Genomic DNA, 24940 nt, shown 5'->3' on the forward strand with positions numbered 1-24940 from the left:
AGAGGCCGTTCAAAATGTTGATCAGATGGTTTCCTCACGGAAATCTCTCCCGGCATGCACAGCGCGTCCTTGTTCTCTCTCTCCCGGCATGCACAGCGCGTCCTTGTTCTCTCTCTCCCGGCATGCACAGCGCGTCCTAGTTCTCTCTTTCCCGACATGCACAGCGCGTCCTGGTTCTCTCTTTCCCAACGTGCGTCATGGCGGGTTTCGGCACGGCGCAGTATCTTGGGCCTCTGCCCGCTTCGGGTCGCGTCGTCGGCTTGGAATCCGGCGGAGACGACGATAGGGTGTTGCTGACACGTGGAGAGCGCAACGTGACCCTGTACAAGGTCCGTATGGGCACGGTCGAGCTGTGCAAGGCTTCAGTTGGATGATTGCCATTCGGCGTTGACACGTTTTTGGGCCACGTGGTGTTCCGCAGGACCCGTGCGCCAAGTTTTGTACTCCATTGTCCGCGGTGCCATGACTTTCGTTGTGAAAAGTTTATAAATTACACGGCGAGCTGTTACATCGAAGCGAACTAGCACCTCCAAGAACTTTTCATGTTTTCCTAACTTTCCGTCCGTCCGTGTTTTCCGCCGCTTGCCTCGTGTTGTTCATGTTGTCCGTCCGGATTTTCGTTTACGCGATAACTCAAGAAGCAAATTGTAGAATTTCATCAAACTTGGTAAAAAGGTAAAGTAAGACAGGGCAATTAAGTAATTAGATTTTGGGCCAGATGTGATAAAGGTCAAGGGTCAAAGGTCAAGGTCAAACTGAAATTTTACTGTTTACGCCCTAACTCAAATATTGGACAGAATTTCATCAAACTTGGTACAAAGGTAAAGTTAGACAGGGCAATTAAGTGATTAGATTTTGGGCCAGATTTGATAAAGGTCAAAGGTTAAGGTCAAACTGAAATTTTACTGTTTATGCCCGAACTCAAATATTGGACAGAATTTCATCAAACTTGGTACAAAGGTAAAGTAAGACAGGGCAATTAAGTAATTAGATTTTGGGCCAGATGTGATAAAGGTCAAGGGTCAAAGGTCAAGGTCAAACTGAAATTTTACTGTTTACGCCCTAACTCAAATATTGGACAGAATTTCATCAAACTTGGTACAAAGGTAAAGTTAGACAGGGCAATTAAGTGATTAGATTTTGGGCCAGATGTGATAAAGGTCAAAGGTTAAGGTCAAACTGAAATTTTACTGTTTATGCCCTAACTCAAATATTGGACAGAATTTCATCAAACTTGGTACAAAGGTAAAGTTAGACAGGGCAATTAAGTGATTAGATTTTGGCCCAGATGTGATAAAGGTCAAGGGTCAAAGGTCAAGGTCAAACTGAAATTTTACTGTTTACGCCCTAACTCAAATATTGGACAGGATTTCATCAAACTTGGTAAAAAGGTAAAGTAAGACAGGGCAATTAAGTGATTAGATTTTGGGCCAGATGTGATAAAGGTCAAGGGTCAAAGGTTAAGGTCAAACTGAAATTTTACTGTTTACGCCCTAACTCAAATATTGGACAGGATTTCATCAAACTTGGTAAAAGGGTAAAGTAAGACAGGGCAATTAACTGATTAGATTTTGGGCCAGATGTGATAAAGGTCAAGGTCAAACTCTGAAATTTTACTGTTTACGCCCTAACTCAAATATGGGACAGGATTTCATCAAACTTGGTAAAAAGGTAAAGTAAGACAGGGTAATTAACTGATTCGATTTTGGGCCAGATGTGATCAAGGTCAAGGTCAAACTCAGAAATTTCACTGTTTATGCCCTAACTCAAATATTGGACAGAATTTCATCAAACTTGGTAAAAAGGTAAAGTTAGACAGGGCAATTAACTGATTAGATTTTGGGCCAGATGTGATAAAGGTCAAGGTCAAACTCTGAAATTTTACTGTTTACGCCCTAACTCAAATATTGGACAGGATTTCATCAAACTTGGTAAAAAGGTAAAGTAAGACAGGGCAATTAACTGATTTAGATTTTGGGCCAGATGTGATCAAGGTCAAGGTCAAGGTCAAACTCAGAAATTTCACTGTTTATGCCCTAACTCAAATATTGGACAGGATTTCATCAAACTTGGTAAAAAGGTAAAGTTAGACAGGGCAATTAACTGATTAGATTTTGGGCCAGAAGTGATAAAGGTCAAGGTCAAACTCTGAAATTTTACTGTTTACGCCCTAACTCAAATATTGGACAGGATTTCATCAAACTTGGTAAAAAGGTAAAGTTAGACAGGGCAATTAACTGATTAGATTTTGGGCCAGAAGTGATAAAGGTCAAGGTCAAACTCTGAAATTTCACTGTTTATGCCCTAACTCAAATATTGGACAGGATTTCATCAAACTTGGTAAAAAGGTAAAGTTAGACAGGGCAATTAACTGATTAGATTTTGGGCCAGATGTGATAAAGGTCAAGGGTCAAATATGGCAATACTCAAGTGTTTGTGCGGGAGAGCGGAGGCATACCTGTCGACTGCGCGCAGTCGCATTACTCTAGTTAAAAATAAAAATAAAACCCTCAGACCTTTTCTTGAGTATGTTGCTGTCGTCGGGTGACCTATTTATTTGTTTGCTCCATAATTCCAAGCAGCAGCAGCGACCACGACTTCGAACTGAGCGAACCGTATTCTCGGTGAATTCTAGAGCAAATGGTTTCTGCTTAAATATTCGAGTAGTTGATGTATGGGACCAACTACCGGTATCGATTGTGAATGGCCGGTCTGTGGAGAGCTTTGTGAGTGAACTTAACTCTGCTTGGAAACTTGCTCTCACTAAGTTTTGATTGAATCTCATGCACCTTGTTTCGCATGTCCCCTCCCTCCCAAATTTCCCCCCCTTTTTGAAACGGGCGGTGTATTTGTAGGTATCGAAGCAGCATGCGCTGGGCTCGTGGTCTCTCCGCCAAGGTCAGGCTGTTACTGCACCTGCTGTGTTGTGCACGACCACCGGTGAGCTTGCTGTGGTGAAGAATACACAGGTATTCTATGCTCTCGTGATTTGCTTGTCTGTCTCCTTTCTTCCCTATATTTACCCCACGCACACGTTTACCAATTGGTTCACTTTGTCTACAAACTTCACTTTAAGATCGAAGAACGACTTGATTCCATTTGAATGTTATATTCTGAACATAAATCGGAAAACAAACCTGTAGTTCAATATTAGTACTTTGGCTCTGAATTTGTCCCGATCGCACGCGCGTGCGTAGATGGGAGTGAGGTCACATTTTACTCTGCCTGTCTGTCTGGCAGTCAAACAATATTGAAAATCATTCCAAACAGGAAACTTACTGTTTTTAAGGATGTCATAAAGGACACAAGTTGCAACAAGTAATTCCTAAAGAGTAGGAGGTATTGAGCAGAAGAAGTCACAGATTATTATTGATTAGAGTTATCAGTGTGATTTCCATCAAGACTGCGTTGATCGAGAATACAAGTTTGACTGGCAATCATTTTTGCAATGCCATTTCACACAAGTCTCTCCAACTTGTTAAATAAGGTGGTTTAAAAGACCCTCCATTAGCGGCGGTAAACTTCCGAATTTTTCCTTATTCTGTCTTTAAAATCTTTTTTTTTAATATCAACTGAATTATTTACTTGAGCAGCGGTCACTGCAGATCACGCATCGCCGCCTTTTTACTTCCAACAGATTTCAGTTCAGCAATACTTGGACAAAATACTACGGTCTTTTACATCTCGACCAATAAGATTTGCTGCTGGCAGATCCTTTCGGAGATACATAGTGAGAGTGAGATTTGTCCAGATTGAAAGACATGTTGCACGTGTTAGACCAGTTTGTGGTTTTACCCAGATTTGCAGAGAGCAAAGAAGCTGCTGCTTGCCAGTCTGAGGGATGACAGATGGTACGGCAGAGGGTGGAGTCATCTGCAAAGAGAGTATTTTCCAGATTCGGAAAGATAATTGATGAAAACCAGAAAAAGAACAAGGCCCAGAACACTGCCTTGAACTCCAGCCGAGACAGGAAGAGGGGATGAGAGTATTCCATTTCAGGCCACACGTTGGCTGTGACAGGAGAGGAAGTCTGTGATCCAAGAGTGGAGATTGCTTTGGATACCATAAGATGAGAGTTTGGTGAGCAGGGCTGGGTGCCAGACCATATCGAAGGCATGTGATATGTCTTGGGAGATGGCTCTGATTTCATGTCTGGCATTGAGGATCTCCATCCATTGTTGGGAGAGCAGAAGCAGCATATCCAGGGAAGAGTGACCTGGTCTGAATCCAAATTGATGATTGGAAATCAAGCCATTGGAGAAGAGGAAGGATTTAATGTCTGACATGTTGATGGATTCCATAAACCTTGCTGATGATTGGGAGAAGGCTGATTGCTTGGAAACCAGCAGCAAACATCACCGCTCTGCATAACAAAGGTGCAAAAACAGACCAGATGGCAGATGACCTTGAGCAAATGAGAGGGTGAATAGAACAGAGAGAGAGAGAGTGAGCAAGAGCAGCAGAGCAGGTTTTTAGGACATGTGGGCTGATGCCGTCTGGAACCGTTGCAGAATCTGAGTCGAGGGTTTGACAGCAAACTCTCTACCTTGTCAGGAGAAAAGGACACAGTCCAGGAAATCGCACTGGTGTGCGACTGGGTCAGGTGGGTACAGAAAGTGATGGATTTGGGATTTGCCTTTTCACGTGCAGTGTCAGTGAGGGAATGGGTGGAGGGGGGGACATACACCAGAAACAGACATAACCAGATGCCCCCAGGACTTGGAAGATGGAGCCAGGTTTGTGTGTTCAGATTTGAGATGAGAAAGATGTTGTTTTCTGGCTCTCCGGAAGGTAGACACACATTTGTTCCGAGCTTTGTGGAAGAAACTGAGATTGCCTTCAGTTGGATTAACCTTCCACGTGGCGAAGGCAAGTTGTTTCAGGACAACTGCCTCGTCACAAGCTTTCACCCAACTTCCAATGCAATGGGAACCTGTTTACATGAAAAGACACATTCGTTTCGCTAGTTGATCCCTTTCCAATCATGGTGTTGAAGGATGCACAATATATTACACGATGAGTTAAGTGGAGGTTTTGGTGTGCGCATACACTAAGATGGCGGACGCAGAGCTGGAGGCTGAGGGTTGCGATGTGTTTGGTATTGGTCCGCCCATGCCCAGCATCCCTTGGTCCATCTCAGACTATTGCAGTCAGCACTGTGTGACGGTTGGGTGATTGCTGGCAGCCATGAAATTGCGTTGTGTGAAACTGCGTTATGCGAAGAGTTGCTGTGTTGGCACTAATTGTTATTCTGTGCCACGTTCTCTTCTCTCTTCTAGACACTCCATCTGTGGAAGGAAAGTGATGCGAACCTTGAAAAAGTGTTCCGTTGCACGGTTTGTATCCCATTTCCTCATGGTCATTTCGCTCTTGCTTTGCACTCTTCAACGCATTGTTCCAACTTTATGGGTGGTGCAAGAAGCCTGGTTGCGGGGATTGGGGGTTGCCCATCTCGTTGCGGGGATTTGTGGGTGTCTGGTGGCCCAACTTTACATGCTGAAATTTACAGATTGGTTGTAATTCTTTTCACGTCCATGTCAAGAAGTTGAAGCTTGAGGGCGCAGTGAACCAAAATTATGGAGGTGGTGATAAAGCCACAAAGTTCCAAAAATCGGATGTTTCAGCAGAAATTGGTCAATCAGGTTTTACCACTGTTTGTGGTCTAATTCACATGGAAATCGATTCCATTGTTGAATAAAATAAATTAGTTTTTAATTTGTTAAGGAAAGTAGTGGTTGTCTGTCTGTCATTGTGTTCAGATTTGTTCTGACTTTATGGTTGGTTGAAAACCATTCGCCATGCTGGTGTTGCTGTGCTCACCAAAACTGTCCCTGTGTTTGCACCATTTCTCAAATTTAGCAAAGTGTTGCCTTGCCCAGCAAATGTTTGCCTGAAGAAGAAGATTATCGTTTAATGTCAGTAAATTATAGAGCTTATACTTCCAGCAGGTGGTTGACTTGGTGGCTCTGGCCATGGTTGGGGGTGGAGGGGGGGGAGGTGGGAGAAAGGAATTGGGATGTTCCTTCTTGAATGAGTTTAAAACTTTCTGGTGGAGACAACAAAAGTGAAATACATCTTTCCCTTTACCAGGAATTAGTTTGTTGTTGTAAGAGTGAAATCGGTCTATTGCAGAAAGTGAGATCATTTCGTCACCTCCAACAGGAATTAACCCAAACCTTTCTTCTGTTCTGGGCAGATCACTCACCCGATCCACAGGCTTCTTCCCGGTCCCTGGTGTGGAGGGGCAGCTGTACTTTTTGCCTGTGGTGCGGTGCATTCGTTGGACTCTGTTCTTTCTGCACCACTTCGTACAGTTACGAGCTGTCTGCTCTCAGGAGAGGTCATCAGGTTTGCTTGGATGTTTTTTTAAAAAAAAAAAAATTATTTTGATTGCTTGGTGTTGTGACATGTTTTAAAGGGCATTATTGGATAAGTGTGTCGGCTGACGGAAGAGCTGATGGACAAAGGATGGCAGGTTTATCATGGCAAAGGGTGTGGTGTCGGGACATATTCGAGGAAAGGGGAATAAATAAAAAATAAAATATAATAAAAGAAGAGGAACAGAATGGCAACAAATTTATGAGTTTATTCAAGTTCAAATGGAAACAACATATTTATAAGATGTGCACTCGTGAGCACATGAGAACCAGAACAGCACTCATTAAAGTGCATATCTCTACTAGGCTGAACAGTTTGTTTTGTATCCCACTGGACCTCAACCAAAATCTGAATCTGGACCATATATATATATATATATATATATATATATATATATATATATATATATGGCAGTCCTTTTGTCTGTCCGTCTTTTTTTTGTAACGAATAAGCTCCTAGAGCAGTGAACCGATCTTGATGAAACTTTACACACATATAGAACTAACATTCAGCTCCAGGATGTGCTAAGTGGCTTTCCATAAAAATGAAAAAAAAATTAAAAAAAAAAAATTATATATATATAAATAAAATAAATATAATTTTCATGAGAAAAAAAAAATGGCTTTCGAGTAGTGCACCGGCGTATTAATCATAACAAAAGGCTTCATGGTTAAAAACGCTAGGGTTTTTTGAAATACAAAATATTCGTATTCGTTGACTTTTTAAACATACACATTCTCCTCCTGTTTGAATTGTCCAACTGCACGCGCACGGCAATAGCTAACTACTGATCGATCTGCTCATGAAAGAGCCAAGCAAGCAGAGTCAGCTGCAGAGAGAGAGAGACAGAGACAGAGACAGAGACAGAGACAGAGACAGACAGACACGTTTAACTGCTGATATATCTGCTCATGAATGAGCCAGGCAAGCAGAGTCGGCTGCAGAGAGAGAGCGTCGCCTAACTGCAAATAGAGCGTCACACCGATGGGCGAGAGAAGCACAAAACTCACGTTCCAGCTTTCTCGGTCCGGGTTTTGGCAGGACATCAAGGACAGTTTCCACTGCTGCTAGAAACATTGAGTGGCTCAAGGCCGCCTTCAACTATGACCTCTCTGAGGATTACGGCAGCATAAAGCCTTCCTTCCATAAATCTGAGGAATAAAAGAAGCCTTCCTAATTTTCTCCATACAATGAATGCTTCAGTCTAACTAGCGTGAGGAAAATAGGGCAAATTTCCCGGGTATTACCGGGTACTTCAGCTAGTATGTATATATATATATATATATATATATATATATATATATATATATATATATATATATATATATATATATATATATACATATACACACCAGTCCCAGAACAATCATCCAAACACAAACCAGAGCCGATCCTCAAAAATGAACAAATAATGCTCATGTGTGATAAGATGATCATGTCAAGTGCGGACATCACAAAGAAAGCGTTGCTTCCAGACATGGTGCTCAAACGCAAAAAGGAAAAATAACGGCATTGTTGATCGAGGTCTTGGTTCCCAATCACTTTGGAATAAATGCTACAGAAATTGGAAAAATGACCAAATTCCAGAATCTAAACTAGAGGGGGAGCACTCCGTAGAGGGCAAAACCTCCGCCGCCAATACTGCTGGGTCACTTAAGTGAATCTGATATCCGATTCATTGTAGGTCAAAACGGATCAGACTCTACTGAACCACGATTGAATAAACTAAATGAGATCGATGCGCATGTAGAAATGCCCAAAAAATAAAATCGAATTTTTTTTGAAAAAAAAGTTGCAAAAAATTTTTTTTTTCCTCTCTAACAAATTTTTTTGGGGGTTGGAAATCACTTGAAACATGTAGATATTAAAAAAAAATTCAAATGAAACCGAAATTTTTTTGAAAAAAAGTTGCAAAATTTTCTGTTTTTTTTCTCCAACAAATTTATTTATTTTTGGTTGGAAATCACTTAAAACATGTAGAAATGCAAAAACAAAAATTCAAATATTTTTTCAAAATGGTCGCCATAGCGGCCATATTGGACTTTTGACCAAGTCCAAAATCTAATGGCATGATCCTTGGACCATACCTAATTCCCCCGCCAGGTTTCGTCGAAATCCGTTGAGTTTTTCCGTAATACTGTTCACAAACAAACAGACGGGTGAAAACTAACCTCCGTCCATCTTCGACGGCGGAGGTTAAAAATGAGGTCAAGAGGATGTGGAAATTGAAGAAAACTGAAATCGACCAGTGATAGTGGGAGCCACAGGAATGATGAAGAAAACCCTGACTGAGCACTTCAAAATCATTCCTGGGAACATCACCACAAATGAGCTGCAAGTGGAGGCTGTCAGAGGTTCAGTGAAGATTTTGAAAAGAGCCGTTGGAATGAGGCTATGAGAACAAAACTTCACAGTTTGGTTCATGAATCACGATCCTTTACCAAAAAATAGGAGATGGAGATTTTGAGTTCTGGGGGAACTCCCACCTCCTGAAACGCACAAATGGAGATTACCAACGGGAAGAAGGGTAGGTCGGTCTCGGGGAATGCCGACATGAAAAGACTGACATACTCACCAATTAACACAAGTTTTAACACAAAACCAAGCAAGAAACACACAGTAAACAGAGATAGCCCAGTAATCATCAAAATGCGACAAAAACTACCAGAAAACGTATCTTTGAGAAAGTCGGCAGAGACCCTGAAAAGAACCACCACCATCACTCAAGAATTATATTACAATCGGGTCTGGGCTATCTCCTACACGGTTGGGCAGAAATTCACCAAACTTGGTTATCATGACATGGCACGAAGGTGCAAAAGCAGTGTCATTTTTGGCCATGCCCCTTGGTTTAGGGTTAATGGGTCAAGTACCAAAAAATGTAATTACAGGAACATTTAAAAAAAATGAAACGTGGTAATAGGTTGTGCAATCAACATTGAGGGATGCATGAAATATGTCGTTTTTTTATGTTTTGTTTTTTTAAATTATTATTATTATTATTATTATTATTATTACTTTTGATTTTACCCCCAGTTCGTGCCCTCGGGGGTGGGGACTTCGGGTCACTGGGGTTAAAACAGAAGTTTTGTTTTTTGTTTTTTAAATCAAAATTTGATGATGAGCCATTCCTGGTGCAACTTTTTGCTCTCTTTCAACCTTGCTTTTGGAGGGAAGCGTGGCATCGACTTCGCTCTTGTTAAAAATGAAGTGCCTGCCAAATTAATAATCTGTTAATTTGACAAATTATTCTCCTGAAGTGGCCATGATGAAAATTTGTTTAACCACACCATTACTTTGGTGTAATTTATGGCATATTTAGGGATGCTAACAACTACAATCCCAGTCGCTTCAAGTTAGACGTGATCATTGATCAGGATTACCAAAAAAAAAAAAAAACCTCATCATTTGCATTTTCTTTTCCACATCAAACCTACCAGGTGGTGTAAAGTAGTTGCTGATGGATACAAACACCTTGTCGTGTTTGTCAGTGAAAAGGTATTGTGTGGGTGGCCAGGGGGTGATTTCTGTCACATTATTGTTGGCATTCATTCATGTTGGCCAACGCACCACCCTGTCTCATATATATGCAGGAAAAGATTATGAGGTTGCATGTTGCAGCACCTGACGATGCGCAAGGTTGGAGCGCACCATGGAACGTAGGTGGCAAGCCTACGATGCCGTTGGCACATGATGCCATCCTACAGAAAGAGGACCTCGTGCTCATTTCACTGTGTGCGTTCTGAGGGGGTAGGAGGCAGAGATTGTGTGTAGTTGCCTCGCAGTAACGTCTTGTTTTTGGATTTTGTATTCTCTTTCTATGCACTGTTGCTGTGCCTTCCATGAGGTTTCATTAATATTTTAATTTGAATTGCAGTTTTATAATCTGAACTTTCAACCTTTTCTTTTTAATTGTGCAGGCAGTGATTGCAAGCTATATAAATCAGAGGTACCAGCATCTCACAGGAATCATAAAAGCCTTCCCAGCATGGTGACTTCCACGCTGCTGATGGAACTGCCAGCTTGGGAGCAGTCTCGCAGGGCTGTATCCATGGCATTGCTGGACGACTGCCACGTGGCCATTGTTTCGCTGCCAGAAAGCTCAGCAGGTTTGGCTTCAAGAAATGTTGTGGAAGTTTCACTCTGTAGTTGTCCTTGTGTGCTTGGCATAGTTTGATTTGAGAATTTTCTTTGTCAGTACGGATTGTTTAACTTTACTCGCAAGTTGCCTGTGCGAGCACAGGCAACTAAATGGGGTGGGGATGGAGGTGGCAAAATGCAAAAACAATTTGCATTTATTGCCACATCTGATGCAATTTAAATGCTCTAATGGTGTCGAGGTGCTCCGTTTGAAACTTTGTTCGATTATTTGTAGCTTTTTGATGCTGAGGGTCTGTAATAAAAATTTATTCGTTTCAAAGCCAGTGACCAATTGCAAATTAATAGTCTGATTGTGACTCACTCACTTGCGAACAGTTACAGCGGATACCACATGACAGCTGGCATTCAAGCGAAGATTATTCGCTCCAGTTTGTGCCCACCCAGGAAGATGTAGAATGGTTTTCAAAATGTCGTTTACCTCTCCTTGAATGACATTTTCTTCCTTGTACATCCTTTTCATTGCAGAGGGAACCTTAAATTTGTGGAACACCAAGTTCAAAACCCTCCATGCTTCACTTTCCATCTCCAACATGACAGCAGAATGTGGTGAGGTAAATGGCCGCTTGCGCTCTCATTCTTGGCGCTTTTGCTGAGCAGTAATGCCGCCATACCATGCCATGAGACCTGCCGAATAGCCGAGGGTGATGGGGAATCTCAAGTTTGTTTTCCCTCTTTTCATTGTGGACTAGACGTATTTCTGAGAAATGTGCATCCTCGAAGCATTTTTTTAGTAAAAGTTGGGATCATGACTTTTTAACATAATTAAGGTATGCTGAATTTTGACCATCCAATTAGCATAAACAAAATGGCTGCCAAATTGACAATTTTGGGCACTTTCTTGGGACAGGCACTACTATACCATTTAAATAAATGCACATTGTTCACATGTACGGATCTTAGAAATGTCTCTTGAGCAATAGGTCAAAGCTGCAGTCTAATAAAATTCATAACATGCCAAAAATCTATTATTATGCTAATTAGCTACTGCCATTACCAAATAATCTATTTTCTACTGTAACTTTGTTACTATGCATGCAAACCTGACAAATGACATGTCCAGACCTACGTTTTGAGGGTCAAGAAAAATGGACATATTTGAAGCATTATAATTAATGTTCACATGGTTACTGATGTTTATTAAAAAAAAAATGTAGAAGTTAAAGTTGTTAGTCTGTAATCATAAAAACTAAACAAACTTCTGTCATGCTGCTATGTGAACAAATTTCAGTCGGCATTAACAGTTTTCAGGAATGCCTAACATCTTTTAGGCAAATCACATTGTATTCACGCAAGGAGTCTGATCATCAATCTTGCTGGCATGCACACATTGATGTGCATCGTAATCCTGAATTCCGGCATGTGCAGCGTCGAGTCTTACATTGTTTTCGACATGCACATGGTACCATCTCGAGGCAACTGTCTGGAATGGGACTCAATGCCAACATTATGGGTTGCAGTCCTGATTCCCCAAGTCTCCATCCCATTTCAGAGGGCGCAGGGAGCTCAGGTGTGGGGCAGTGGGAATTTCTCCATATCATCGCTTGATGGTGTACTCTCATCAAATGGAAACGGAGCGCATCACTTGTTAGGGCCATGGCTTCTGGTTTCCCCATCTTGGAGAACAATAAATGCCGTGCTGCATCAACAGAGTCTATTCTCTTCACGGCGGTATTCAAAGTATCCAACTCATGAGTGGGAGCAAGGATTATTATTGGCAAATATCCTACTGCTGTCTGTTCTGGTTCCTCTGATGGCAATGACTGATTGAATAGTGTCCAAGAAGATTTTATCTCTGAATTTTGATGGCGCAAGAAGAAAGCTAGGTCTGTATCTTTTGCTTGTGTTGCATACTCATTGTCCTCCTTAGATTTGCTGAAGCAGGCTTCGTCGACGGGTGCTGTGAATACTGGCTTGCATTTTCCACGAGTTATACTGACAGGATGTAGCTCCTCCAGGCCCTTTGGCGCAATGAAAACATGTCTTGTGGATAGCTCGAGATTTTTAAGAGAAGCATCAGTTGTTTGGCCTCGTTACCATGCTGCCATTTGAGTTGCATGGAAGGTATTCTTTCCATCAAGTGTTTCATCAAGGATGTCAATGTTAAAACAGGTGTAGTGGATGAATTTATTTGCCTCAATGTTTGGTGGAATGATGGCACCAGTTTCTTTGTCCAATGATTTGAGAGTGCTCTCAGCCAAGGAAGTGTCTACTTGCAACACCTGTTCGTAACTCAGACAATGCCCTGCCTTGTTGAACAATCGTACTAGGTCTTTTGACCACATAGCTTGATGAAGAGTACTTGCAAGACCAACATGTTTTGGAGTCCTTTTTTTGCCACCACTGACGCAGTAGACAAGATCTTGTGCCACACTCAGAACTCTGCTCCGGACATGTTCTTCATTGTTCCCAGGGCTATCATCTTCAAGGGATGCCTGGTCACCGACGATCAGTCTCAGTAGCATATATAAACTCTCGGGAATCCATGCTATAGCATCTTCTTCACTGACAGAGAACCCTTTGTGTCCTGGAGTTTCCATCATGTCTCCACGGACTTTCATAGCTACATGAACAAGTGAAAGGAAAATGTCATCCTGGGGCTCATACTTAGGAAAGGCTAACTTTTCCTCACTCTCCTTTGTGTCTGCTTTCATCTGCAAAACTGCTGTTGGCTGGTACTTGGTGGGAATCAATACGGTTTTTTGTTCTGATATACAACTGTCAAGAGGTTGAAAGAAATTGAAAATGTCCCCAAGCTGTGACTGCAACTTTTCCTTGAATTTTCCTCTTCTGCTTTGATAGGACGGCTGAATCATGGTTGAAGATTCCTCAGCTCGCTCCTTCTACCTTTCCCATACATCATCCACAAGAATCACATGTCCTTTGTCAGCTGATTGATGGAGCTCTTGGCAAAGCCATATCATAGCAAGGTCTGTATTTGCTGACTCCTGCTTTGTTTTGGAGGGAGACCTGTTAAATGTGCTAAGACAAGGAAGATGATATTTGGCTGCAATTAGGTCAATCACTCCTGCCAGTCAAAGGCAAACTTTGTAGTCAAGATGTGAGGCTTGAATTATTTGATCACTCATTTGCTTTGTCATGACTGAGATCAGTCGTGCCTTCTTATTTGCAGTTTGACAGAAAATGCAAAGGTTCCAGTTGACTGGCTGCACACCTTTTCGCAATGAACGCATGTTACCACCTGGAACACCTGAACTGCAACCTGCTCCCTCTGTTGAATACTCTGTCTGAGTCCTCTGAAGACGTTCTATTTTACTGTTGTCCGTGAAGTGGGCATAGCACATTCTGTGCCACACAAGAGATACGGCTGTGGCAGAATCTAATGCATTCTCAAGACGATCAATTAAGTCTATACTTTTGGAGTCCCTCAGCTTCTTTCTGCTACAGGCTGCATTCCTGAGTGTTGTGAGTCCATGTTCAGTTGCTGCACTCAGGTTTTTTCTGGCTTTATGCGTTTGGCAGAAAATGCACAGGCTGTAGTCTACAGGTGACGGCCTCTTCAAGCTAATCACGGGATCCATTGTAGCCTGCAAACAAGAATGAATCATTAGTGTAGGCCTACACAAGCCCTCAACAACTTAACAGTTAACTTAACGACCTAACAGTTGTTCTCAAGTAAAATAGATTAGCATTGTGCTGGTATAGTAGTGCCTGTCCCAAGAAAGTGCCCAAAATTGTCAATTTGGCAGCCATTTTGTTTATGCTAATTAGATGGTCAAAAACTCAAAATCAGCTTGGGAACAGGGCTAGTGGAATTCAGCATACCTTAATTATGTTAAAAAGTCATGTTCCCAACTTTTACTAAAAAATGCTTCTTGAGCCTGATACAGGGCCCTTTTCGAGAAATAATTCGAGTCTATTGCCTTCCACAGTTGCGTAGTCTTGGTGGGAATCTCTTCCTACCACTGGAGGAGTTTCTGTTTGTTGTGCCATGGTGCGGAAACACGAGTCGCCTCGCCGACGCTCTGGGGCGACAACCAGCCACAGGTGCAGTAAGTGTGGTAAACGCGGTTGACGGTAGTTTCCAAATGTTTCCTGTTTTATTGCAGATCGGCATGTTTGATTTGGTTCAGCTCCCCTGAGTTTACCTCTGACGGAGCTTGACAGACTGCCAAAATTACTTGGAGCAAATAATGCTAGCATCATGCAGACATGTTGCATGATGCAAAACCCATGTTCCAACACATTTTCAGTGCATGACACTATCATATGCTTGCTGTTTGTGATGGTTGGGCAGTAGTACAAGTTCTCTGATTTTGTCGCATTGAAAAACTATCATCAATTATATATTCTATGTTTTGCATCCTTGTGCGCAGAGGATTGTTTTGCACTCGTGGACTGGACAACCTCTCCAGTAGCAACAGCCCAAGGCAAGGTATGCAATTATCTCACCGATGGCTTGCTTTTCAGTGCCTCAACCTCCCCTCATTGCATTTTTGATTTTGGCGAGGATGATGATGCCTATCTTGACAGATCTCTTGATGATGGCATGTCATATTCGTACTGGCTGACTCGCTTCTTTTGTCTTTTTCCTTAACACTCGTGGGATTTTTTTTTTCAATCACTATCCAGAATTTTGCCACCAACAAGGAAGCATCACTTAAGCTATGTCTTGTCATGACTATTTGGGGCTTCGTAACAGGACTAAATCGCTGCGTGAAGGTAGTTTTGATCATAGTTTAAGTGGATACGCACTCCATTAGCAGGTCAGAATCGGCTTTTATGTCATTCCCACCACAAAATGCTTTTTAGGCACAGGTTTGTTCATTACCTCCGCCACCGAAGGTGGACGGAGATTGTTTTCACCCCTGTCTGTCTCTGTCTGTGAGCAGGGTATCTCAAAAAGTTGTGGACTGATTCGGAGGAAATTTGGTGGACAGGTTGGGTGTATGAAATTGATACATGTATCATGTGACCAGGACAAATTGATTGGATTTTGGTGAAGATCCAGATGTGATAATTTTTGAAAAAAACTTTTAAGTGATTCTTCGCCATTAAGAGATGGGGCTAATACATATATATATATATATATATATATATATATATATATATATATATATATATATATATATATATATATATATATCATGATATTTCAAAAGTTGAGGATGGATTATGGCAAAACTTGGTGGATGAGTTGGCTCTGTGATGAGAACAAGCTGATTTGATGTTGGTTCAGGTCCAGATACAGATCTGGCCTATCAGTGGGAGACAAAACATAAACTGCTCAACCTGGTGGAGTTGTATGCTCTGCCGAGTGCCGTTCTAGTTCTCTTTCACTGAAGGTGGAAGGAGGTTATGTTTTTATGTCTGTCTGTCTGTGTCTCTGTTTGTTTGCAGGATATCTCAAAAAGTTGTGGACAGATGCAGATGAAATTTGGTGGGCAGGTTGGGTGTGTGACAAGGACAAACTGATTATATTTTGATGAAGATCTGGATCCAGATCCGATATATATATATATATATATATATATATATATATATATATATATATATATATATATATATATATATATATATATATATATTTTTTTTTTTTTTCACCACTGAGAGATGGGGCCAAAAATGATATGCAGTTCCACATATTTCAAAAAATTATTGGGCCCGATATGTTCGATTGGATCAAGCATTGTGTGGTTCCAGGTACGTGCTCTACCGAGTGCCCTTCGAGTTTCTTGTTTTGTTAAAACCTGGTCTTACACACTTCAAGTGTAAACAGAGTAATTATTGTATTCCTTGTATTGCGTGCAAGTTGGTTTTGGGAGATGTAGAATGAGGCATTGAGGACACAGTCCGAGCACGTTTTAAAATGTTTTGAAAAACAAAATAATTGCATTGTTCGTTGTTTTGGCATTTTTATCCCCCGCCGCGTAGCGGAAGGGGGATATTGTTGTCACCAGGTCGTCCGGCTGTCCGTCCGTCCGGGCGTCAACATTTATAGCTGTGAGTGTGATAACTCATAAACTGTTCGCCATATCGATTTGAAATTTGGGTCACACATGTACCACCCGAAAAGGAAGAACCCTATTGATTTTGGGCGTGGCCGGATCCAAGATGGCCGACTGGGGTGGCCATTTTGAAAAAAAAAAGTTTTTTGTAATAAGTGGAAAACCGCTTATCCGATTTTAATTATTTTTGGTTCCTTCGTTCCTCACCCCTGGGGAACTTTTTTGAGATGATGACCAAATGGTGTCTTGTTTCCAATTCACCTCTCTCATTATCTGTATTATGTATGACCTTTTTCATTCAATGGCGGGGGATTCCCCATCTCTGATGGTATATTTGTTGATTCAAATGGAATTCAATGCTTCCACCGTTTTCTGCTGAATGTATTTAGGTGGCTTCGATGAAATCTTGTTCAACCAAGAATATGGATGGGCAAATAAAGTCGATCACCTCTTTTATCAAAGTAAGTTTGTACTGTCGGCACACACCTGTCTTCACAACAAAACATTCTATTAACGATGATTTTTTTTTTTAAGTGTGATGACTACTTTAAAGAAGTTGTCTCTTGCTCGAACCTGCTCTTTCTTTTCTTGGCAAAAGATGTTTCAGTCGGACTTCTTCTACTGCTATTTTAACACGTTACAAAAAGTTGACATTTTCAGCAATGCCTTTTCTGGGATTAAGAAAGGCTTTTGAAAACAGTTTTTACCAATTTTGAGAATGCATATGCAGTGCCTTCTGAAAGTATTCACACCCCCTTGACTTTTGTCGCATTTTGTTGTGTTACAGCCTGAATTTAAAATGGATTAAATTTTTGGCTGCTCACTTGAGCGCCCTTATTCTGGACATTTCCATCTGTCTGTCTGTCCGCGAAACTTTGGTCAAGCCGAGGGGCTAAACCACTCAACCGATTCCAATGAAATTTGGTAGGTAGGACCAATATTTCTGGGAATCGTGTGCTTTCGAATATGGGACCCCAGGCCCGAGCAACGGCATAGCAACGGCCCTTTAAAGTGGTTAAAAAAAAAAATCGAAGCTTAGAGTTCTGTGCGCAATCTATCGAGCTCCCTTCATGCCAATTTGCAGCCCTAACAAAAAATATTTGTAGGAGGAGATAGGTTTTGGGCGAGTTCATGTCGAACATTTCAGAAACGGTGAATTGCGAATATCTCTAAGAGAAAGAGTCTGAAGAGAAAGAAACAAAAATGAATGGTTGCTATGCACACCTCCGTTGCTTAGCAACAGCTAAAATACTTTATCGTACATCGTACACTTATTGTGGACTGTACATGCAAATTACGAAAATCTCCGATACATGCATACTCTAACTTTCGCTAATTTGTACTCTGATCATCACGCCGTGGCCATTCGATTGTCAAAGAATGAAATTGATTTGAGAGCATGTACATGAATATCGGCTCGTCGCGTCGGCCAGCTTTCCATCGAGAGCGAGCACCATGTCACCTACCTGTCACCGATGTTCACAAAATACCGCATAATGACAAAGTTAAAACATGTTTTTAGAAATTCTTACAAATTGATTAAAAATGAAAATCTGAAATGTCTTGAGTCTATAAGTATTCAACCCCTTTCCTATGGCACTCCAAATTGAGCTCAGGTGCATCCAATTTCCCTTGATCATCCTGAAGATGTCTCTCCAGCTCTGGAGTATCTTGTGTCGATCAGTGACAAAAATTTGAATTTAATCCATTTTTGATTCAGGCTACAACACAACAAAATGTGTCAAAAGTCGAGGGATGTGAATACTTTATGAAGGCACTGTATGCCCGTGATGTCATAAAGCAAACTGAACAGTCACTAAAATGAATCCAGCATTGTGTGCTACAGCTGTAATGGGGTATCTTTTAAAAAATTTATTTTTATTTTTGTTGTTTGTGTCAGGGGGGTTCAACCAAGAAAGCCTTTCAGGAGCTCAGTCAACTTGTGTCCGGCCAGATTCCAAATGCTTTGCACCCAGTGTTGGCCGATTTGACTCGGCGAGTAATGGTGCACCTTCCAGGTAAACCAGGAACAGCAGTTCACAACTCCCTGGTGCACCTGGTGAACTCTCATTGCCTCTCATACAGGTGTGGATCTGAATACCTAACATGTGAAGTGGACATATCATTATTCAGGGGGGTCCTTTGTCAAGATCTGGAAGTTTTATTTTATTATTATTATTTTTTGGTAGCTTTCAACATAATCAATTTGGGATATTTTGGTCCGCTGCAGGACGATAGCTGCTCTCAGCTCTTGTTGAGGGGCTATTATAACAAAATCGTCACACTTGGCACATTCAAGTGGGCAAGAGAGTCGTGGCAGCAGTTTTGTAACTTGGCCAGCGTGCCCTTATAGGTCATCTCTCGATCAAAGACATCAATGTCCACCGACAGGAATTGATTGTGGCAGATGAATCCCCGGCTGAACGTCGGTCCAAAGGACAGCACTTTGTGATGCAACTCCATGCCTGTGAAAAACCAATCGGACCCAGACCCAACAGCTTGGAGGAAAGTCCGTCACTTCATGAACTGTATCAGATTTGTCCAACAACCGCACTGCATCAAATCATTGTCTGCTTGGAACCCCCTGTACATTTAAATGGAGCAGTCCATCTTCCTGCTGACTGCCAATGTTACCAAATGTTTGGTAGTTGCCCTTTTTTGTTTACTCGTTTAAGCTCTTTGCTTTCTTTGTTGTACACTTGAACAACACGCGTGAGATGATAAAACTCGTCACATCGCCATTGGGGGAACGTGCTCACTCAAGGCCTGTCTGGAGCTCAATATGATCTTGGGAGGGATGGAAATGTGTTTCCAGATATTGAAGGATGGTCCTTTCCTTTATTATGCATCACTTCCAGAAAACCAGAATGGAGAAGTCAATTCGATCCCAATCATTTTGCTTAACTTTTTGAAGACTTCTGTTGGCCTGCTGTGGATTTCTGTGCAATTGTCCCAAGTTTGTTGCTAAAGTGATATCCTGATGAAGATTTTGTTTGTACTTTAGCTTGTGGAGATTTTTATTTTTGTTCTTGTTGGAATTGCTTACGGTATGACGAGCAACAAGCTGTTCAAAGACTGAAGTTATGTAAATTATTTTGTTTTGCCAGTTTGGCACTTTTGGGTTTTTTTGCGGAAAAGAATACATACATTAATAACACATAAGTGAGTGTGTGTGCCCATCGGCAGCTATTTTGAAGCAGGGAATGATGAGCGTCGACCGGCACTCACCCTTCACACCCTATCTCTTCTGTTTGCCCTCAGCTCCTGTCCAGATATCCTTCGTGTTGTACTAACAGCAAGGGACTTGGCACTGCTACACACTTGCCTTCGCACTTTTCCTGACATTCCTGAATGCCACCTTGTTTCCTGCATCAAATTATTCCTCAGGTGGGTAATGCCTGCTCCAAATGATGTGAAATGCTTCTTTTTTTTATCATTGCAGTTGTATTTTTGTGATCTGCTCAAAAAAATACATGCGGTTTTAAAAGAATCGTCTGCGTTTGTGTCTGGCTTCAGTGTGACCGAAGCCGAGCTTGAAAAGGCCTCCGTCAACTGCGACGAAATGTCACAGCTTGAATCGACCATAGACATTGTACCTGGCGAGGGACGTGACAAGCCCGATGTGTCGTTGACTGACGCAACCAACGATGAAGAGGATTCGGACTATGAGTCTGCTGGCGAGAAATCGTCTCTCGACCCATCAGAGCGGGTTCTTACCTGCCCGGTTTCTTATCGTCGGGCCACTCTGCTGTATCCTCACCTGTTTTGACCTATTGTACAGATGCATTTAATGTACTTGTGTTTTTTCATTGTGGACAAAATGTAAACTTTGCATAACTGAGACAAAGACTGAAAATGGCTGCTGGCCTCATTGGTGGTCACAGTTGGATACCTGTGTCCACATCAAATGCGTGGAAATCAATGGGAATTGCAGGCATTTCATCTCCAAGCCTGGCTGCCCATTCATTTCTGCATGCTACAAGTTTCGAGGAACATTACACTCACACTCACTTCACTTCACATACAGTAATGGCTTTTCCGAAAATATAATATATAATTTATAGGATTGCTATAAATTATATACATTTCACATTATCTGATATTCAACTTTATTTAAATTGTAAACCTCAAAATATAGTTCCTTTATACCTGGTGTTGGCTTGATGGTTAGGGTGGTGAGCTTTGGATCCTTGGGTCTTGAGTTCAAATCCTGCTTGGCTGTTGAATTAATACCAGGTGGGGTTGACTCAGCCTGTCATCCTGACGTTGGCAAAATGAGTACCAGCTTGTTGGGATGATTGAGCCACTCGAGTATCCTACGTTGGAGTGGTGACCTCTCCAGGATTGTGCCCAATAGCCGAGGAGACTGCTTCGGCAGCACCGACGCCCCTGTCCAGAGTATTGTCCTGATGGATGGACGGATAGTTCCTTTACCGAAAGTAAGAACCTTGATCTTATTCTGTCACACACACACACACACAAATGAGGCTGTGGCTCGACTAAAATTGTATGGACTCAAGACATTACTTGGATACAGGGATAATCATAGTGGTTTTGTTTGATCACCTTTTTGGCTTGCTTGTGTGGATACCTTTTAGTGATAAGTTAGGAGAGGGCTAACCATTTGGTTCCTTAATATCATCACCAGCAATGCTACACTCATGATGCCCTACAACAGTGACATTCTGCTCCCTTGTCTCAAACTCCTTTCTGCCGATCATGCATTGGTACGTCACCTTTCTTTGTTGTTAATGCTGTTTTAAGGCAAATGAAGGAACTTAGCTGAGGCTCCTTCAGCAGTGACTTGCATTTTTGCTTCTTTACACCAGACTAATGCATGTGGGTGTTTGTCTCTCGTGTGATAGACGGGACGTATAAATCATGGTTTCCTGCCTTCATGTACCTGCTTATATTTAAGATTATGCCAAGTGAGAGGGCAACAAGGGTGGAACGGTGAATAATTATGAAATTTCCAGTCAATGAAACTTCAATCTGGCAGAAATTTCCCTTTGATTAGCTGTACCCTGTGCTCATGTTTCATGTCGAACATCAGCATTTAAAGAGTACCTTGGGGGCATGAAGATTTTGTTGAGGTTTTACGAATGGTGTCGTGTGCTGGCTCCACACACAGATGCCCTAAATAATTCTACGATGGGACAGGTGTTCCATTGCTGGTGAAATACCTTGCATTGGAGCGTATTTCGTTTTTAGGTCATCTCTATCATCTCAGTAGAGATGACCTAATAAAGCCAGTCTCGAAGTCTGTCTGCCCGTCCGTCCGTCCACAATCAAACCGAGTGGAGACAAATAACCAATAGTGGAATAGATAGGTCGATGAGACGTGCACAACGATATAACTTTCAAGGTCGTCCAAGGTCGAGGTCAAGGTCACGAGGCTGTCAAAGTTGCGAAAATCGTCGATTTCAAATCGTATCTCCTCCCTCATTTATCAAGAGAGATCAAATGTTATAAGTGATTCAGATACTACGGCCTATTATCAAGAACAACACGAGCCATTTTTTTGAAATTTGCTCTCGTTCCGATTTTATAGCCCTTCAAACTTCGCTCTGATTCTTACATGTCCGGTGCTAATTTGAAGTGGTCATCCGGAGGCCAGCGCCAATCTCTGAAGATGCTCCGGGTCCTGCACAAATTTTTGCATATTTTTGCCCCGTATGGGCCGTTCATAAAGTACATACAAAAATGAGGGGGGTGGGTGGTTTAAAGCCCGCGTATGGGCTGCTACAGGGGTGGGTGGGTGGTACGACGGCTGCATACATACTTTAAGAAAGTGGTGTCGGACAACATGAAAGTGTTTCAGAAGATGAAGGTGAGCCTGTCGTCATCGCGAGGGGGAAAAATATCCCTGTTTACAGGAACATTTTCGACGTGATGTTGAATCCGTGGACGTCAATAATTGTTCCATATTACTGTATTGCCGTAGTTAATTATTACTGATGCATTTGAGATAAATCTACAGTTCGTTGTAATCTTCAAGTATTGTGATGTGATATGAGATGCATATGGGGGTGGGTGGGTGTTCACTAGCCTGCATACAGAGGGGGGTGGGTGGTTTTGAAACCCGGAAGTAGAGCGAACGTACTTTATGAACTGCCCCTATTCCAGTCTGGCACAGAGTTACTTTTTGAATTTTTTTTGGTTGTATTGATCAACTAACAGCTTGGTTGTATTGATCATTACGTTCACTGGTTATCGACTCGGATGCACACAGCATTTTGGTATGAGTGCAGACACTGTTATGCAACTCATGATTTTGCTTCTGTCGACCTCTGGCAGAGATGACCGGCACTCCTGCTCGGGGGTATTTTTCATGCTTGTAATGACTTGGTTACATGTACAAACAAAAGTTAGTCAGATTCGAAGCATCCTTGATTCCTGATACGTCTCACTCGAAGGACATCAATTACAACCTTGAGAAATGAAGGGTGTCTCGGTTTTGAGTCTGGGATTCCACTCAGCATCCCAAGATGTTTTGCACAATACCAGCAAGGCACCAAAATAGAGAAAATGTAATTCATTATTGGCCTTTGCTTCTTCTATAATTTAGTTGCTTGGTCATGTTGTGTTCTTGCAGGTACTTCTGAAATATCTTCACTTCCTGTTCTATCAGTGCTGCCTGAGGATCAGCGGGAAGAATGGTAGCTCGCATGTTCCTCAACTAAGACAGGTAGTACCTCCGCTTGTGACTTGCCACCATTGTGTTGGGATTTATTTTTTTTAAGTTTTTTTTGGATGGGATATTGACTTAAACCTACACTTTTATTACTTATTCACTCTTACTACCTTTGAAACTATTCAAATTAAGGATGCTTATGTTGAAATGCCATGGAGGTGGATTATCCATGCAAAGGTGCTGCCAATACTTTGCTGCACAGGTGGTGGATTGGGTATCCCTGCTGATTGATGCTCACTTCTCTGTGCTGTTGATGATGCCAGAAGCAAAGCATGTTATTGTTCAGTTGCAGAGCTTCACCAAGTCTCAGGTATAGTTGGAGTGGGCTTGTGCTTGTCTTACGTTGCCACTCCATGCAGCTGCTGCTTTCCCTTTGCTGCTGCTTTTGCTTCTGTTTCAAATTTCTTCATTATTGTTGGGTTTGAATCTGTTGGGTCACTTCAATAATGGAGGTGTATTTGTAACTTTTTTGATTGTTGCTTTTATCTCATGATATTAAAAAAAAATAATCATAATAATAGACAGCACATTTTGGAAATCACGCTCGTTTTTACGTGTTGGTTTTGTGGCAGGTAGATATAATAAGCGAACTACAGAAGATGTCGGCATTGCTGAACGGTTTCAGGAACATGAGGAAGAATGCAACACCCACTTCGGAGTTTTACTCGATCGATGTGCTTTTCATTTGATACATGAAGGCCACTTTGAACCGACTTGCCTGCATTTCCCCAGCTTGTTTTGTAAAATATTTGACGTTGCCAAAGTTGGAATCGTGATTGGTCGGTCGAAGCGGTGAAGCAAGTGACGAAATACTGTTGCACAAAATAGATTCCCTCTGAGTTGATCTTTGAGGATCGGAATGCGATGCTGATTGCAGAAGACTTGACGGTCACATCCGAGAGACTCGGTGTTTTTTCCCCGTGAGCCTCGGTGCATCTTCTGTCCCTTTTGATGACCTGAACGTTTTACCTCGCTTTCAATCCAAGCCGTACCTTACTTGGTGCTGAAGTTGGGATTTATTTTAAAGCCCGAGTGGATCGTGGAACGTCGATGAACTCGATGGTCTGTGGAATCGAACACCACTGTGGCATTTGTGCATTTCATGTTTGCTTCTGTTTCTCTTGTTTTTGGAGTTGAATCCCAACCTTTGCCATGTTGTTGTTGGAACATAGAAAAAGATTGATCAACTTTTCTCTGGTAAATAAATTGTATACATTGATCAAGACCTGTTGAGGTGGGATGTTTTCTTGTTTTTTAATTTTTATTTTTTTCAATCAAAAATTATTTTTTTTAAACCGTGAAAGGTGATCCTTGGAGTGTTCCAAGGGGATTTGGGAGGGGTTCTCGACTTGCATTGGGTAGTGGGACTTTTAGAAAAGGGGGGAGGTAGTACAGTATTGAATGAAATGGGGTACATTGATTCAACACACGGAGACTGCCATGAGATATATTTGGTGTTTTGGAGGAGGGGAGATGGAGGGAAGGCAACGAGAAAAAGGGAAGGCAGGGACGGGCTGTAAAATATGCCCAAACGGCAATATTTTCTTTTTAACCACCATGTTCTATATAAAACTGTGCAGGAGCATTTGAAACCCATGCTATCGACCTTCCATAGGCCTGATTGCATGCATGCTTGACATGCAGTGACCTATGCACCACTACAGTCAGAATCGGATTCGTACATGCTATGGTCCCCAAAACAGAGAGGGGGAGGGGTGGGAGAGAGGAGGAGGGGGAGGGT

The 24940-nt window shown here is 41.9% G+C and overlaps 1 protein-coding gene across 5 annotated transcripts; it reads left to right on the forward strand.

Annotated features, from left to right (window-relative positions):
• The first annotated feature begins 91 nt into the window (after positions 1-91).
• Positions 92-24424, forward strand: NOL11 (nucleolar protein 11). Of its 5 annotated transcripts, none has more exons than XM_085892595.1 (18): positions 92-329; positions 2856-2969; positions 5280-5336; positions 6197-6348; positions 9819-9876; positions 9972-10113; positions 10299-10487; positions 11005-11090; positions 14430-14544; positions 14874-14932; positions 16895-16966; positions 18406-18590; positions 19767-19892; positions 20022-20255; positions 21154-21232; positions 23101-23193; positions 23402-23509; positions 23772-24424. In XM_085892595.1, exons 1-18 carry the CDS (start codon positions 198-200, stop codon positions 23886-23888), a joined length of 2118 nt encoding a protein of 705 aa, XP_085748721.1. In that variant the 5' UTR covers positions 92-197; the 3' UTR covers positions 23889-24424. The 5 variants fall into 5 exon arrangements, with proteins under 5 accessions (XP_085748721.1, XP_085748722.1, XP_085748723.1 ...); XM_085892596.1 differs by having other exon boundaries at positions 23776-24424; XM_085892597.1 differs by having other exon boundaries at positions 2856-2940.
• The last annotated feature ends 516 nt before the right edge of the window (positions 24425-24940 follow it).

Source organism: Eptatretus burgeri, chromosome 8 (assembly GCF_056783735.1).
Source record: "Eptatretus burgeri isolate ZD-2024b chromosome 8, Ebu_testis_v1, whole genome shotgun sequence".
NCBI lineage: Eukaryota > Metazoa > Chordata > Myxini > Myxiniformes > Myxinidae > Eptatretus > Eptatretus burgeri.

Bases quoted from the DNA above. Each gene is read 5' to 3' on its own strand.
- NOL11 (XM_085892595.1), top strand. From the start codon at position 198: ATGGCGGGTTTCGGCACGGCGCAGTATCTTGGGCCTCTGCCCGCTTCG. The intron at 330-2,855 runs GTCCGTATGGGC...GTGTATTTGTAG, and splicing joins GCAACGTGACCCTGTACAAG to GTATCGAAGCAGCATGCGCT. The intron at 2,970-5,279 runs GTATTCTATGCT...TCTCTCTTCTAG, and splicing joins CTGTGGTGAAGAATACACAG to ACACTCCATCTGTGGAAGGA.